The sequence below is a fragment of the Centropristis striata genome, chromosome 8 (assembly GCF_030273125.1).
Source record: "Centropristis striata isolate RG_2023a ecotype Rhode Island chromosome 8, C.striata_1.0, whole genome shotgun sequence".
Lineage (NCBI taxonomy): Eukaryota > Metazoa > Chordata > Actinopteri > Perciformes > Serranidae > Centropristis > Centropristis striata.
In genome coordinates, this window is record NC_081524.1 from 28,217,712 (window position 1) to 28,233,806 (window position 16,095).

General features: G+C 39.5%; 2 protein-coding genes across 3 annotated transcripts in view; both read right to left on the minus strand.

Annotated features, from left to right (window-relative positions):
• Positions 1–7,867, minus strand: part of LOC131976529 (intermembrane lipid transfer protein VPS13B-like) — a 353,761-nt gene extending 345,894 nt beyond the window's left edge. Inside the window, exons 1-3 of the mRNA XM_059339603.1 lie at positions 7,662–7,867; positions 5,292–5,450; positions 2,214–2,357 (exon numbers count right to left, since the gene is read on the minus strand). Of these exons, the coding sequence (XP_059195586.1) occupies positions 2,214–2,357; positions 5,292–5,438 (291 nt within the window). The 5' untranslated portion in view covers positions 5,439–5,450; positions 7,662–7,867. The remainder of the gene's footprint in view (positions 1–2,213; positions 2,358–5,291; positions 5,451–7,661) is intronic.
• Positions 7,868–11,825: 3,958 nt separating this feature from the next.
• Positions 11,826–15,832, minus strand: osr2 (odd-skipped related transciption factor 2). Of its 2 annotated transcripts, none has more exons than XM_059339608.1 (4): positions 15,583–15,832; positions 13,039–13,716; positions 12,589–12,688; positions 11,826–12,218 (listed from the first exon to the last, which is right to left on the minus strand). In XM_059339608.1, exons 2-4 carry the CDS (start codon positions 13,677–13,679, stop codon positions 12,144–12,146), a joined length of 816 nt encoding a protein of 271 aa, XP_059195591.1. In that variant the 5' UTR covers positions 13,680–13,716; positions 15,583–15,832; the 3' UTR covers positions 11,826–12,143. The 2 variants fall into 2 exon arrangements, with proteins under 2 accessions (XP_059195591.1, XP_059195592.1); XM_059339609.1 differs by having other exon boundaries at positions 11,826–12,300.
• Between the last annotated feature and the right edge of the window lie 263 nt (positions 15,833–16,095).

Consider the following 16,095-nt stretch of genomic DNA (forward strand, 5'->3'; position numbering starts at 1 on the left):
AATTCCCCCAAAATCTTTTCTTGACTAAGAAGCCTGTTACAAAACATCTGTAACAAATAGTTGTTTTGAGACTACATGCATTACACCAGTACCGGTACTGGTACATGACCTTAAGCTGTGTATGAAGCATAAAAAACAAGTTGAAATTTCCATCCAACTGAAACCTGATCGCAAGAGCAGTAGCCACCTGCATGGTATGATATTTACCATTAGTTCTGGGCAGCTCAAGCTCATGTGTTACAAATCTTTTTTGCCGCAGTCTATATAATTAGCTGTAATTGACTTCCCTTGAAATGTGTTTCTTCTGGGACATCTGGCCTTGAAACTTCAACCTTCCCATAAAGGCTCAGCGCAGAGCTACACTTTCAATTTTAAAACTACATGGGTGGCAAAGGTAGGACCAGGCTCTTCTGCAAAAAAAACTCTCCAAAAAATGGCATTCATATACCACGCTTAAAAAAAATCAAAAAACATATGACTGAGCTAAATATAGTAATGCAATTATTTCTCTTTATTACTGATAATTTACAAGGTCAACATCTAACTGCCATTGCTTAAATATGCCCTGGGGAGTTTTAGTGAAAACAAAAAAGTTTCTGGTTACATGGTCTTCTCACCGAAACTCATTTTATGTATTCTTGAGGTTTAATGAACGTTCTGAATGTATTTTCCTTCCTATAGAACATTTGCAAAACAGATTTTTAAACTGCATCGTTAACATCCATGTCTACTAAGTTGCAGTATTTTTCATCTCTGCCTTTGCTGCACAAAAGACACAAAACGGAGACCCAGTCATACAAAAAAATGCTCCAAAGCACTTCACCAGGTTTAAAATCCCACAGGATACATTTAATTAGCCAACATTATTAATGAGAAGCACTCTTCACTACTTAGAAACTAAATGAAACAGAGATCGACGTCATGCTGATGATGGAGAAGGCCAAGGACTAAATAGCACTGGTCAAGTTCAGTAAAGTCACCTCTAAATTTTGAGTTCCCTGAATATTTCTGGTCAGTGGTCAATGAAGCTGTCCTACTTTTTATGAGACAGATGTGGTGAGTGAGAGTACTGTGCTTTCCTGGAGGGAAATCATGTTGGCAAAGTAGAAGCAACCATTTTAAAATGACAAAAAGATGTAGAAAACAATAGCTAATATATGTTGTATGCTGAAAACCATCTGTTTAAAAAATAAAGGCAGATGCATCTTTCATAAATTGAAAATGCATTTGCAAACAGTTAATTCTGGTAGTATGGATGACAGCACACTTTCTTCCCCAAATTCTGCTGTGTGCTGCTCATTGCAGACTATGGTTAGAGCACTAGCTAATGAGTTCTTTCACAGAAGCTTTTGAAAATGTAGATTACGATCGAAATCACTGTTTCAAAAGGCACAAACTCGTAATTAGGCCTCATTGGGGAAGTGATTTACTTGCTTCTGGTTTCTATGACTGCTTTTCTATATTTTAATGAATCAGTAATAGAGTAATTAGGCAAGGAGGCTGCTGTAAAATAGTCCATTACAAATCCTACTAACTTATAGTAGTACCAGGACTGATATTCTCACTCTGATGCTGGTATGTAGGCTAATTGCCGGTCATCATGCAAGCTCATTACAGGTGTAAACCTTTAAATCAGAGCTGTCAGGCTAAACACAATGTGTCATATTGGGCCAAATGAGCACACTGTTGGATAAGCACCAAACTAAGCTGATGTATAGGGTGGCAGGAGCTGCGACATATAACTTGTAAAGTCAGATGGATGATTGTAGTGGATCTGTGAAACAGTCATTGTGGTTTTGTTTTACTAAACGATATTTAAACATGAACAATATCTAGATTACATGTAGGTTACTGATGCAAATATGTTTATAACTGTACATAAACCATTTAACAAAAATTTTGTAGGTTGCAGTTCCTCTTTATGTGTTTTTACACCAGGTCAGGATTATAGTGTGTCGTTGTAACAGTAACCTTCACCACAGGGTGAAGCCTGCCAAGGTCAAAAAGCTCAACATGTTTTTTTTAATTCTGCATTTGTTTATCTACAACAAAGGCTATTACAAAACTTCTCGGAAACACGGAAAATTAAATGGAATGAGAAAGCCTAACTTTGGCATGAGAACGAATTTCACATAAAAAAAAATCTGTCCAGCACTGTTTTGGCCCCATAGTGAAATCTAGGTTAACATGTTTCTCATAATAAAATGACTAACCTGGGCTCCATCCCTCAGCTTGAGGATGCACTCCATGGTGTTGATGGTGATGACTACAGGCTCCGAGCCCAGCTTGGTCCAGGGTACATGAATCCGCAGCTCGTGGATGTGACCACTCATGAATGTGAAGGGCAGCTTCAACTCCTATAATTACGCAAAGACAGATGAAGATGAAAACAACAAAAAGCTCTGAAACTATAGCTAGAATAATACTGTACTATAGTATTACATCTGCAATGCAGACAACATTGTAAGGACAAGGGGTGAATTGACTGCTGAGGCTTCAAGAACATTTGGAACATTCATCCATCCATGTTCTAAACTGATATTTGAAACTAATATTTGAAGACGAGAGGATAGTAAAAACAACAGCTACATATTACATAGTGGTCACGCTTTTAACAAAATCAGTCAGATTTTCTCAGAGGCATCACTGTATCACTGTTCTGCATCTTGAACTACTCTGTGTGAGAACAAGTCCCATGAAACCAGACTGCCTACGCACAAGCTTTACATGCCTCCACTGTAAATGTAAGCCAAAAAACGAATAAGCAAACATGTTTCTGAGGAAAAGCTGTCATATCTTCTTGATAACCCCCACAATGTTCCACTAAAAATTACTCTTTAAATCAAGAAGATGATTTCTAATTGCACATTTCAAAAGCGGTACTGTCCTGTCCAAATGAAAGGCAATAAAACAAAGGAAAAGGGAGGATGATTGCCAAGGTTTTGACATGGCGTTACACATCAAGATCCTAACACAATTCCCACTGTCGGTTGGCTTAAAGCTGTTTCCAATAAGAACTTTCATCAAAATCTCTGTTGGGTTAGGTAGTGTTTTGGTCTGCTCTTCAGAAGCAGTCAGAACCCACTCAAGAGAAAAGAAAATTCTTTTAACTTGAGGCAGATTGATCTAATCCAGACATTACAAGTGTAAAAGAGAACACTGTGTCAAAATAACACTGCTGAGAAAAAATCTGAGTAAATTTAAGTAACTCCTCCAATATAACAAAATGACAGTTAAGATACTGTGCCTGGCTAATAAGCATTGCTGCTTTTTTCTGTTTCTAGTCAAGGCAATAGACCATGACTACTGTATGTACATGCATAGCTGAGATGTTGACTGAATGGGAAAAAATAGTGGGGCACATGCTCATCCTCACACATTAAAACCTTTTTACTTTATTTTATGTTCTAATGCATAAGTGCTTCTTTTGTTGAGACCAAAACATTACTCATTTTAAAATGCTAAGAGATCCTAGCCATTAACAGCTTAACAGTATCTTGTACACACCTGGATGACAGATGTTTATGAACAAAAGCAACAAATAAAAGAGATACAAACTGCAAAATGAACAGAGCTATGAGCAAACACAACCTTAATCCTGTGCGGTAACAATTGAAAAGTAAAATGTAGGACAGTGATGTGAATAATATATGCTGGGAAGAGACATTTAGTATTAGAAAGCTGATTTGAATACATAGAGATACAGATAGCAATCTAAGGACCATTGACGGTATATGGATGGATGGTGTATGGATACAAAAACACTTATAACACAAATATTTCTGCCACAAGCAGCTCTAAGTACTAGCTAAACTATAATCCATCCAAAACATTACTGAACAAAACATTTTTCCCCACCTTTATTTTAGTCTGTTGAATTAGTTACTTGCTAGTAAATGTAAGACCACGTCTCTGGTAAACACAAGATTTTAAGTGGTGCATTTGCATGATTCCTTGATGAGAAACTCAGTTCTATAGGTCTGTCAATTAAATCAATTCAGCAATTGGTCGACAAAATCAGTGTTTCAACTGAGAATATCTTTATTCGAGGACAGCCCTACTTTATATATTTAGGGGAGAGTGTCACTGAGAGCAATGCTCTCTTTTTCAGAACAACCTGATCACATTAACAACATTTGCTGCATTCGCACTAAAGCATGTGGTGTGGTAAAAACACTGGTCTTCCCATTCATTCCCAGTCACAAAAAAAACAGCGGCCTGCAACGGACAAGATCAAACAGACGTAACTTTTGAAGAACAGCAACCCAACATCACGTTGTGGTGGCCAATCACGAAACCAGTAAGTCGGTGAGAGAGGATAGGAAACATAATTACCTCTGGCTGCTGTAGAACTGGGGGCTTAAAACAACATTGGTGCAAAGTTGTTTTTTTGGTGAAAAAAACTATGACAAGAACTAAAACCCTGCCGCTAATCCTCATATTGTCTGATTTGGTGTGAATGCAGCATAACACATTCACATCTGGAATCTAGTGAGAATAACCACGCTCTGATCTGCTAGCCATTGAGCAGCTCAACTGGAGCAGTTGGGATTAAGGGCCTTGCTCAGTTGTGGTAATGAGGGAGGAGCAAGCACCACTTTTCACTTTTTCCACCTAGATTTATCTTGCCGGTTCGGCGGATTGAACCAACAACCTTTTGGTCACATGCTCAAATGCAAGGTCTGTCATCCCAATAGAGAGGAAACGAAATGAGGCATTTTTGTAGATCAGCCCGGAAGCAGCATCTCCATGGGGTCTATTGAGAATTCGCCTATGGGATTCTTGCATTGGATTTTAGATCATTGCAGAAAATAAAATAAGGGAACACACGTTTCTGATGCTTACACGTTTTGTTCAGCAGGATAATCTTCACACACTTCACCACTTTTATGATGTTTAAAGTGTTTATGCAGCGGACAGAAGTAAAAAGCTATTGTTATGCTATAGTGAACTACACCACAGTCACGTGATTTGAACGTCACAGTCGTTATGCTTCAGACGGTCATGTAAAAACTTCAAAATTCACAAGTGGGGATATTTACTAATGTTTTTTATGTCATACAACAAAACGCGAACATCTCTTCAGCTCGAGTTAACCACAGAGCTTATTTTAGGCAACTAGACAGCAACCCATTCAAAATCCTCATGGAGTTTGAGAGGATAGACCCCTGGGTGCTAAAATGCTAACTTACTTCCTGGGTAAAGAACACATTACTGTGGCATCTTATAGGTCTTGTGTTGGACTTGTGAAGAGGTTAAGAAAGCGTGAGGACACACTCAATATGGAGTACCTGTTCCAGCACATCCAGCTTCAGGTCCAGTTTACTGAGCACTACATCTCCGCCCCAGAGAGACAGCTGCAAGTCAGACGGCTTCAGATTCTTGATGTACTTGTTCACATAGCTCATCAGGAGTGGTGTGACATAGGACTCCAACATCTTGTCCCTGTCCTGAACATGCATCAAACAAAACATTATTACGTCATTTAACACTGTGTTTTTTTGTGCATTACAGAATTCCTGCATTAAATCTCCTGCTGTGTTCCAATACCCATACTTCCCGTACTTACTATACTTAGTTTGAGTATGCAGGGTGTTCCGATTCTGATCGCGGCTTAAAGAAGTGTACCTAAAGGACCCGGATGTTGCCCTCATTACGCATAACAGTGTGTTCAGACCGGACGCGTAGCGAATATTCGCGTCGCGTTACTCGCGCGAATTGATACGCGGGAGAATTTAATTTAATTCGCGTCACTCGCGCGAGTAACGCGACGCGAATTTTCGCCCAAGAGACTATTTAGCGCCAAATAATTGCCTCCATTTCATTCTGTCATCAACCATGGCTGACATTACAAGCATAGCGTCCCTGTACCTGCTCTGCCGTCGTGTCTGGGTGAGTGACATCATCCGGAGGCGCACTCAGCACGGAGAGAGGACCGCAGAGTACTTCCACCTTTTTCCTGTCCCTCCTGCCGACCCACTCCTCCTTCCTGCCTCTTTTCTCCTCTCTCTCATGTATGTATCTCGGACACTGTCGTCCAGAATCTCAACGCTGATAGGCTGTCCCGACACAGCGTCACGCGAATATTTCGCCAAAGTTGAATTTATTGAACTCACGCGAATTCGCGTTGTTTCATTCGCGCCGCGAAATTCGCGTCAATCGCGGCATTCGTGTCGCGCGAAACCCGCGATTCGCGCCGCCGGCAAAAATTCGCGTCTATTCGCGTGTTTGCATTGACTTTGTATGTAATCTTGTCGCGCGAAATATTCGCTACGCGTCCGGTCTGAACGCACCGTAACGGTCAAAACGTTGAGGGTGGAACGATGTACACTATACGCACTTAACGGCCGCCATCTTGTCTACGTAGCGGAAGAGGCGGAGCCAGCCAGAGCCGCTCAGCTCGAAAAAAATGTTTGTAATGGAAGCCGAAACAACAGCGGAGCGGTAGGTTACGTTGCTGACGACGCCGGTGCATTCTCCACATTTGCTGCGTTAATGGAGCCATATTGTAGAAGTAAAGATTAAACAACACAAAGGGTAATTTTTTCGCCGTTCAAAACGGGAAGTTTTTCGCGGGTGACGTGTCGCGAGCGTAATTTCCGGTAAGTGCACCATGATTTGGAACACTCACCTGCTGAAATCTGCATACTTAGTAAGTGCGGATAGTGTACTGCGTTTAAGTGTACTCATGGAAGTATGGGTATTGGAACACAGCACATTATAACTCATTACTATATTTATTAAATACTAGTGCTTCTGAAGCCTAGACTAAAGAATAAACATTTTCACAGTAGACATTTGTACACGTTGTAGCATTACTGATGCTACATTCCCTTCTGCAGTCCTCCTGCATCCAAATGTACCAGCTCCAACACAGCGGTTCTGTGCATGTCGGCTCACTGGCAAGGCTTATTGGGACTCTGGAATAGAGTCTTAATCAGTGATATTAAGAACACCTGTTCTTTTCCTGCTGTGACAAGTCAAAACCTCTGTTTGGAAAATGGCTGTTGTTTAAATGGTTCTTATCTGCATGCTCAAGACAAACGGTGAAATTCCTTTTGTGGACACCCTTCAAAAACAGCTGAAGACCCACTTGTTTAGCCTTCATTTTCTTTCTTTATTTTTTAAAAATATTTTATTTAATCTTGTACTCTATGTATTTTCAACTATATTTCTGCGTTTTCATGTCTGTTGTTTTTTTGCTAAATATGAAGCACTTTGTGAAGTCTGCACTTAAAAGGTGCTATACAAATAAAATAATGAAAAAGTTAATTACTATTCCTAATTGTCATAACTATTACATGTGCATTTTAAAACTACCAAATTAAGTTGGTCGTGTAGAGCTGATATTTATTTTACCCTCAACCGAGACAGAATGAGAATTCTACTCGCATAGTTCGCAGGTCAAGGTTTTCACTCACTTTTTAAAAAATAAATGTCAATGTTTCTATTTTGAAGTGGCTTAATTTTAATATACGAGTGCCTGAATTAGCCTGCGTGCTAATGTGACTTTACTTGTTATGCATTCGACTAACTTTGAGGAGAAACGCCAGCAGTAACGTATTGAGAATCTCCATTAATCAATGCATCGCAATGCCACTATACATACAATGCTGCTTAGTAAGAAAAAAAATACTGCGTAGAAAGATAGTTTAACTTACTACGGAGTAGTCAGCAAGAGAGGTTAGCTATGCTCTCCTGTCATTCTAGCTATACATAGCAGAGCAAAGAAGCTAACTGCTGAGAAGAAGTCACCCTGACTTCGTTTGGCTGGTCATAACGTGTAGCCACGGGTGAAGATAGAAAAAGCCCTGCTTACTTGACTACCGCTTTTATCCTGTAGCTATGTCTTGAATTCGACGTTTAATACAACACATTCATCCTGTTAGCTGACGTTAGCCACATCGCTCCACGGCTTCAACACAAACGTCATCAGTAAACACTAACGCGGCTTCCGTATGTCCGGTGTTGCCTTTAAGTCCATTGGAAATTTTCCCTTCGCAGTTCAGTACACAGATATCCTACAAACAAACCCAAAATAAAATATAGCGACATGACACGCTAAGAATTTGTTGTAATGCGGGACTGTTTGAAATGTGATATTCAGAGGACATGACTTCGGAGATCAGTAAAAAGGAAATCCTTTACAAAGTCAAACAAATGTGTAGTGCATATGGTTCTCTTCCTCAGTCAGTCAATGCAACACCCGGCGGTGTAGAGCAAGTTGGTGCAAAATAAATAGCAGCACATATCTGTTAGGTCAAAATAACTTTGATCAATATTTTCAATCGTTGCGGGCTTGTGGCTTGTAGTCACATCGCCGACCACTCTGTGTTTTTATCTGTGATTTACGAGGAAGATGGGAAGGCATCATTTCACGTAAAATTCGTCACATCTTTCGCACGCCTCTAGTCCTTACATGGAAGCTCGCCTTCGTTGAGAGTAGATATTAAACTTATCAATGGGCTGCCACTAAATGGTGTTAATATGTAGGAAACTTTAACTTTAAATAATTAAATTCTTTTTTTTTTTAAGAAAGGGGTATGGCCTACATTCACGTCGGTTTAATATCAAGAACACATATTATTTTCAGATAGATTGAAACGGACACCTATAGAAAATTGAAAGTGATTAAGGGTGCTGTTGCACCCTTTGTATTTGGGTGACACTGAGTTCTTGTCTGGTTCTTATAAAGTGGGGCTGATCTAATCCTAAATATGAAATTAAGGGTCATATAATATAAACATGCATCTAGAGGTTCACTTAAATGTACAAATGTGTTGTTATTTGAATAATAAATAAATATAGCCCTGCGTAAATTAAAACACAGTGGCATATTCTATGAGCAGTGAATTATGTAAGTAAATAACAATCAAAACTAAATTATGTTTGTCCTACATCGTCTTTTGTTGTTTCAGCACCATGGATAACCTTGGAATCGTAAAAACCTGGCTTATTAGATAAATAGCCTATAATATCGGAGTGAACACGGGATCAGGTTCCACTTTACATTGCAATCAAAAATGTACACACCCGCAATATCTGCAGCCAATGGCTTTTTTTTATTTATCATTGTCAAATCTGTCTCTTTTAACACTTGTTTGTTTCTGCAGTTGTCAGTTGCTGCCAGCTGTTTTAATAGCTAGACAATATTAAAATGACTAGGCCTAATTAAAGCTTAAAAGTAAGTTGCATGCAGAAAACAAATACATCTAAATTACTGTAGCCTACATATAGTTTTAAAATCTATATATTCCTGTATTAGTGTGGGTTTCTTCCACAAAACTATTAATTCCAAGGAGATGTATTTATTTAATTATTTATTTTAAGGTTTTCCCAGATTGTGCCATTAGCTGCATTGTGGTTATGAGTGTCATATGAAGATCTTGTGCAGTGAGGCTGCAGGGCTCAGAGGCCTGTCACTGCAGCCTCTCCCCTGCCATTTAGATAAAGCTTCCTGAGTACACAGTCCACACAGGACGGTCAGCGATGAAGTTCACCATGTGACTGTCCATTGCATGCGACACCTAAGCGTGCACCCACCATGACTGACATTATCCTGAAGTAAGTTCAACCCGTGATGTACTGCAAAGAGACCAAAAAATATTTTAATATTATGTAATCTATCGAAGACTGAGTGTCATTCCGTTAATTCATCAACCTACATGCTACACAATATAGTGTCACTGTGGTTATAGTCAGTTGGCCCAACCTGTTATGCGTAAACTGTGCCGTACCTTGGGATGGACTTACAATGAAGAAGCAGCTCGTTCTGTTGTTGTTCCACTTAATGTGATCCTTTTGAACAGATAACATTTGTGCAACTTTCCCTGTAGGGCAGTTTTTTCCATTAAGGCCGATACATTTGTGTTAAAAATCAATCATCAATTTCTGGCTTCCTATTGGTCAGTCATTGTGTCAATAAATTGAAATAGGCACACACAAAAACGAATTCAGTAAAGCTAAAAGACTTGTACTTGTTTAAATGTACCAAAGTTAGTTCACTTGTGGGAGGATTTTTTCTTTTTTTTAATGAAATATCTTTATTATATACACATGTATGCTACATCACATTCAGCATTACACTGTGAGCTTATATTTAAACTTCAAACTCTTTCGTTTATTGACTTTGAATAAAATTGATTAAACTGCATTATACAAATATCAAATTATTTAATCACAAGATAATAGGTTACACGTTCATTTTATCATTCATTTTCCAAAATAATGATTTGCAAATTAAAGAAAAATGCTCATGTTTTACCTTTTTATTATTATTGTTATTACTATAATCATTATTACTATTATTATTATTATTATTACGTTTACATTTCTTTTCATATTTACATCGATTGCAGGTTTTCATTTTTGGTGATTAAGCATGATTTTTTCCCTAAGCATGATGATTAAGAAGCTCAGTTATTGTTATGTAAATGCTTGAGATGTTGCTTTTCCATTAAGAAAATAATGAGGAAAAGTCCAGAGTGCGTAATAAACTGGGCCTTAGTTAATGGCCTTTCAGCAGCAACGAGCGCCGTTTAAATCATCTGTTGTTACTGTAACCACTTGTTCCACATCCTGTTTTCGAGCCCATTAAATATAAATGTTATTTTTTCAAGCAATTAATTGCACTGTCAGGTGAAAATCTGTTTTTTGTACGAGTCTTCAGCAACTAATAATGACTGATGACAGACCTGAAGGCCAAGTAACACAGAGAGGCAGAGATAGGAGGCTTTCTTTGTATTCACCGAATTATAAAAATGTTATATTATATATCGTCTTATCCTGCCACAGGGCATAACTCTGATGGTTAATATTCAAGCGCATTTTGATCCGAACAGTGGCCGATGATCAAAGGTTATTTGGATGAAATCCAAACCTTGATTTTTTTGCATGCATTTACACAAACCTATCTGACATGGTGTTTAAGCATGGCGTCCCCGTGAACCTGCTTCTTATGATATTCTGAACAATAATTATACATTTAAACAATGATCAAACTGTAGCTCAAGTAGGCCCACATTTCAATTTGCACAATGGAATTGTAGGCTTATACGTATTCACAGTTAAGTGGAACTGATAAATTGTGAATATGCTCAATAAAAACTGGTGGCACGTTAATGCAAGTTTGAGATGTTAAAAAGCTTTTAAAAATAACTCCCCAAAAATTGGTTTCATTATTATTTATTTATTTATTTTGTAGAGTAAGTGATGAATTAATCAACCTTGATCATTCCCTCCTAGAAACGAATAATAATATTAATACTATGTTGACCGTATCAGCCGCGTCTCATGTCCTTGGGTAATATTGCTTTCTTTGTGCTGCTGACTCTCTTTGCCGCTTCGCAGTTTAGTCATGATATCAGAGGTGATGTAGATAAAGACATGATATGGCTGCTAATGAGCCTAATAGATAATACTAATCAGCCTCTGTTGACTATAAATAATGAATATAATACTGAATAATTCAGCTCAATAATTCTGAGACCTGACATGTAGGTGGCTAGACACTTCTTTGTAAAAATAATTGTGTATTTACCATTTTATAAAAAAAAAAAAAAAGAGGTTGTTTGTTTTACAAAATCAACTGTCAGTCAAAAAGAAGCAGATGATTGTGCATTTGAATGGCTTTCCTGTCTGACAGACCGATATCTACTAAGTGATATCTATAAAAAGGCCACTAAGCTCTGACTGCCTGCTGGCTGTAAACATATAGACTATTAATTTGATGGCCGTGGTAAATATTGCTTTGTATCTGGCATGGGGGATCATGAAATAAAGACAGAGAAAATGCACATGTATCATGGAAGTATTTATTTCTAAAATACAATTTAACATACTTTAAACTTATGACTGTTTTTGACAACTTTATCATTTCAAGGTCAGAAAGGAAAATAAAAAATAACATTATGTACATGGTCTTGATATTTACAGGTGGTATGAACGCTGGACATGGCCACGGCTCCGCTGTTGTCCCACTTGAGATGCAACCAAATCCCACTCTATAATGTGCGTCAGTAAACGTGTCCTGGTTTGGAGATTGTCTTTGAACAAATAACAGTCGCTGACTCGTGTTCCTGCGTTTTTGTCCATTGTTATTTTGTTAGTCTGTCCAGGCTAGTAGTCCTGATGTGGGCTGTGCGTCAAACTGTGCCGTCGCAAGTCACAGTTGCGCCGAAACACCTTTCCGCAGCGGCCACAGCTGTAGGGCTTGATGTCTGTATGGGTGAGAAGGTGAGTTTTCAGGTTACTTCTTTGATTAAAGGTTCTTCCGCATGTGGGGCATTTGTGGGGAGACTCCTGTTTAGATTTAAAGCAAGCAAAGGATTATTCCCTTTAATTGTATATAAATTATAGCTTTCATTCATCTAGATAAATCCACTACTGTGTCAGTTGTAATTCAAGGATTTACACAAATTTTCACATCAATTGAATGCGCATCTCTCACTCACATTTTGTTTTAATTTGGTAAATTGGCCATTTGTTTGACTGAGAGCCCCATGCATGCAGCAGACAGTGCATTACAGGTGAATTATGATCATAACGAATCTCATAAAATCATGGTGACTGTTAATATTTCCAGCTTACCTGCATATGTAAGGTTTTATGGACGGCTAGAGTTCGAGACTGACAGAATCCCTTCCCACATTCTTGACATTTGAATGGTTTTTCCTTGGAGTGGATGTATCTGTAAAACAGAAATAACACTTAATCAAACGTCTGCTCATGCATGGATTCGCTTGTAGCTGTTACAAACCCCAGAGTCACAGGGCGAAAAACCTCTACTGTGCAACTCGTGAGCGTCCAACTTAATGCGTAAAGTGCTTTAGCGCCCTCATGGAGAAAACACTGGGAACAGCCTGTATGTTGTAGCAACATTAAAAATATATTTCTGATTGCAAGTCCTGAATAGGTTACTTTAATAAATACACATATTTTTATTTATATCACGCGTAATATCAGGGATACTGCTGAGGATGTGAGACCCCCTCCTAACCCCGTGCGTAATTTGCAAAGTATGGTAAGAGTCTTTCTTACCTGTGGTCTCTGAGATGGTCTTGCCTTCTAAAGGCTTTGTGGCAAATATCACAGGTATAGGGCCGTTCGTCTGTGTGGGTCCTCTCGTGAATGAGGAGGTTGTAGGACTTGGTGAAATGCCTGCCGCAGAACTTGCAAATAAATTCCTTTTTAGTCTTGGATGGGAGCCTGCCCCGGGTGGGCTTTCTGTCCGGGGACAGCTTGCTCAGCTCGGAGATGGTTCCCCCTAGTCCCGATGCCAGCTTCGCCAGATCCGCAGCTTTCGGCGGGTCCTCCTGAGTGGCAGCAAGGGCCAGGTTGGCGAAGTCAAACCTCGGCCTGTCCTTGTGCAGCGAGGGGATGCCGTGCGCACCGGCGGCTTGTTTTGGATGGAAGAGCTGCGCTGCGGCTGTGAAGGGTAACGCCGGGAAGGAGATCCTGGGGTCTACTAGACCCATCTCTGTGATCGTCGACCTCAGTCCTTGGATGTGTGGGTAACCAAGAGTCCAGTGGTTCATGTGCATGGTTTGCACCGCGCTGAGGCCGTACAGTCCCTGCAGCTGGTCAGCGGGGAAAGTGTTGACGGCCTGCAGGAAGGAGTAGTTTGTGAGCTGTAGGGCCGGGTGCAGGGGGATCGGAGCGTGCAGGGCTTTGCTCCCCATCTCGGCTCAGACCTCTGCACAAGACACGGTGATAACCCTGGGGGGGATACAAAACGATGAGTGTTATAAATCTCACATTCTAATACAATTATGATCATAACTTAATGGTCATGTTACAGTAAAAACACCTGTTTGACCACTTTTTACTTGAAACACACTAGAATATTTGTATACACGTTTTATTATATTCTAACATGATAGAATTTATTTAATAAAAAATAAAAAATGAATTATTTTCCCTCAGAAATCTAAAGTGGGTAATTTGTGCTCAGATTAGGGCGCACATTAATGACTAACTTTAATAACTTGCACAAAGCGATTGAGCTGACTGGTTAAATAAATAGATGCAGCAGTATTTCCAGTAAAATCCTGTTTGTCATAAGCAAAGCCACAGAGAGAACATAAACATGTATTTTACGCATTAGCAAAAGCAAAAGTTTGTCCCTCAAAAACAGAGATGCGCTACAAAGCAATTTTATAAAACAAATCAGTCATCGAAACTGTAATTAAATTAAATGGGTGTGAAAGGCTCATATGGCACCGATTAACACTGTAAATTACATATCCAGATCAGTGCGAATAAAGCACTAAATCTCATACGAGGTAATTAGAGAAGACATATTGTTGTTTTTGACGCTTGTAGTTGGTGTTTCACAATGCAAAACAAGTGCTCTCTGTGTACAATTGTAGCTGTTTTAATTTTATTTTTTTGCAAGCAGAGATCAAATATGTGCATGAGTCAGAGAAAAAAACACAGAAATGCTGCCTATTATTACCCACAAGAAAGTTGCTTTAATCTCTGCTGGAAATGCATGTGCTTTTTATTTTCATGGCAGCCAGTTAATGTCACAGCCCTAATATTTAATTTTTAGATATATTTTATTTTAATGTTTTTGAATAAGGCGTGTTTCCCTTGGGCAAGGGAACATGTAAGCAAATAACCTCTGGACATTTTAATTAACTTTAAGTTAATTAATTTAACTTTGAGTTAGAGCAGGAGCTACCTATCTCCACAACAAATAAGGTGAACTGAGTGCAGGAACATTTGGAGGCCTGGATCAGTGTTTGTGGGGATGACAGCTTATGTTTCCCACAGAAAGAAACCCGTGTAAGTTCAACACTGGCAGTGAGCCAGCGGTGCGACGGCGAGCTGACCTTTAGATCTGAACAAGAATGAAAAAATAAAATATAAAAAATATGGATTATGAGATGTTTTTGATAGCTCAGACCAAGTCATACTTTATCATAATATGTCACAAGCCTGCCGAGGCTGAAACTTTCTGGAGATTAAGACATTATTCACACTTGAGGAGGGCTTGCAGAGTAAAAGTCGTGCTCGCTTGTTTCGGTCAGGTCGTTACATTTATTTCACAGATCTTCCTGCTTGGCTTTGACACAGCCTGGATAGGGTTAAATTTAAGTTTGCACAGGTGCAACACAAGTCACCATGCAGGCACTTGTTGTTCTATGGCCATATGCACAACTTTGGTCAACCTGTTTGACTCTCAATAACCTTTGGACTTCATTTACACTTTGACAGCAGCCTTGTCGTGTTCTTGTCAGTTTCCTTTTTCTCAGAAGGTTTTAACTTTCTATAAGTTGTGACAAGTCTTTACAAACGCCGCAGCTTGTTTCGGCTATGACCAGTGACCAGTGATGTCAAAACGTGTGTGAACTATGACCTCAAGCTGATGATCATCACGAAGCAATAATCACCTCTAGAAACAACATGAAATGTAAGTTTTCATGGGAAGTTGCGCCTTTCACTAACAGTTTGATCTCTTTAGCTCAAACAGTAAAAGTCAAATATTTTCTTTTCATAAAAACTTAACATGTTAGTGAAGTGGTGTTAGTTCCCTTCCTGCAGAAGACTGACATTATACCATGCCAGACAGAATCTTACCCCAATAAATAGCTGCCAAAGGTCCTGCGTTATGTCAGTAATCCACAGTAACTAGAGAGGCGACGAGCTCCAATAAAGCGCCGCTAAAAGTTTTCCAAGTTCCAAGTCCATGAAACTTTCATGTAGCCATGCAGTCAGCTGTGATGTCTCGGACTTTTTGCAGAGCTCTGACAAAGTTGTGAAAAAGTTGTGGAAAGAGGCGAAGAAGTTTGGAGGAGACACGGCAGCTGCGTGGGAGTCCCGTCCGGAGCTGGGGCTGGAAGTGTGCGTAATGCGCACCGGTCCTACTTTTCAGGGCTCCGGGGCTCCGGAGCGCTCAGCCCGCCCTCCGACACGCCTCCACCCCCCTCCTCTATCATTAACTCCAATGTTCCTCCTCTGTTTATTTGTGTTTGGATAGCAACTAGGGCTCCAGACCATAGTAGAGAAGCGTGTTCAGCTCACATGCCTCCTCTGACACCTCTCATATACCATATAGCCAAGGCTGATACCTTCTTTTGGAGACATGACTGG

What these genes read in the sequence shown, in the direction of transcription:
- osr2 (XM_059339609.1), bottom strand. Translation starts at nt 13,679, where the DNA reads ATGGGGAGCAAAGCCCTGCACGCTCCGATCCCCCTGCACCCGGCCCTA. An exon ending in GACCATCTCAGAGACCACAG is followed by an intron (nt 12,689 to 13,038) that starts GTAAGAAAGACT and finishes TCTGTTTTACAG; the next exon opens with ATACATCCACTCCAAGGAAA. An exon ending in ATAAAACCTTACATATGCAG is followed by an intron (nt 12,301 to 12,588) that starts GTAAGCTGGAAA and finishes AAATCTAAACAG; the next exon opens with GAGTCTCCCCACAAATGCCC.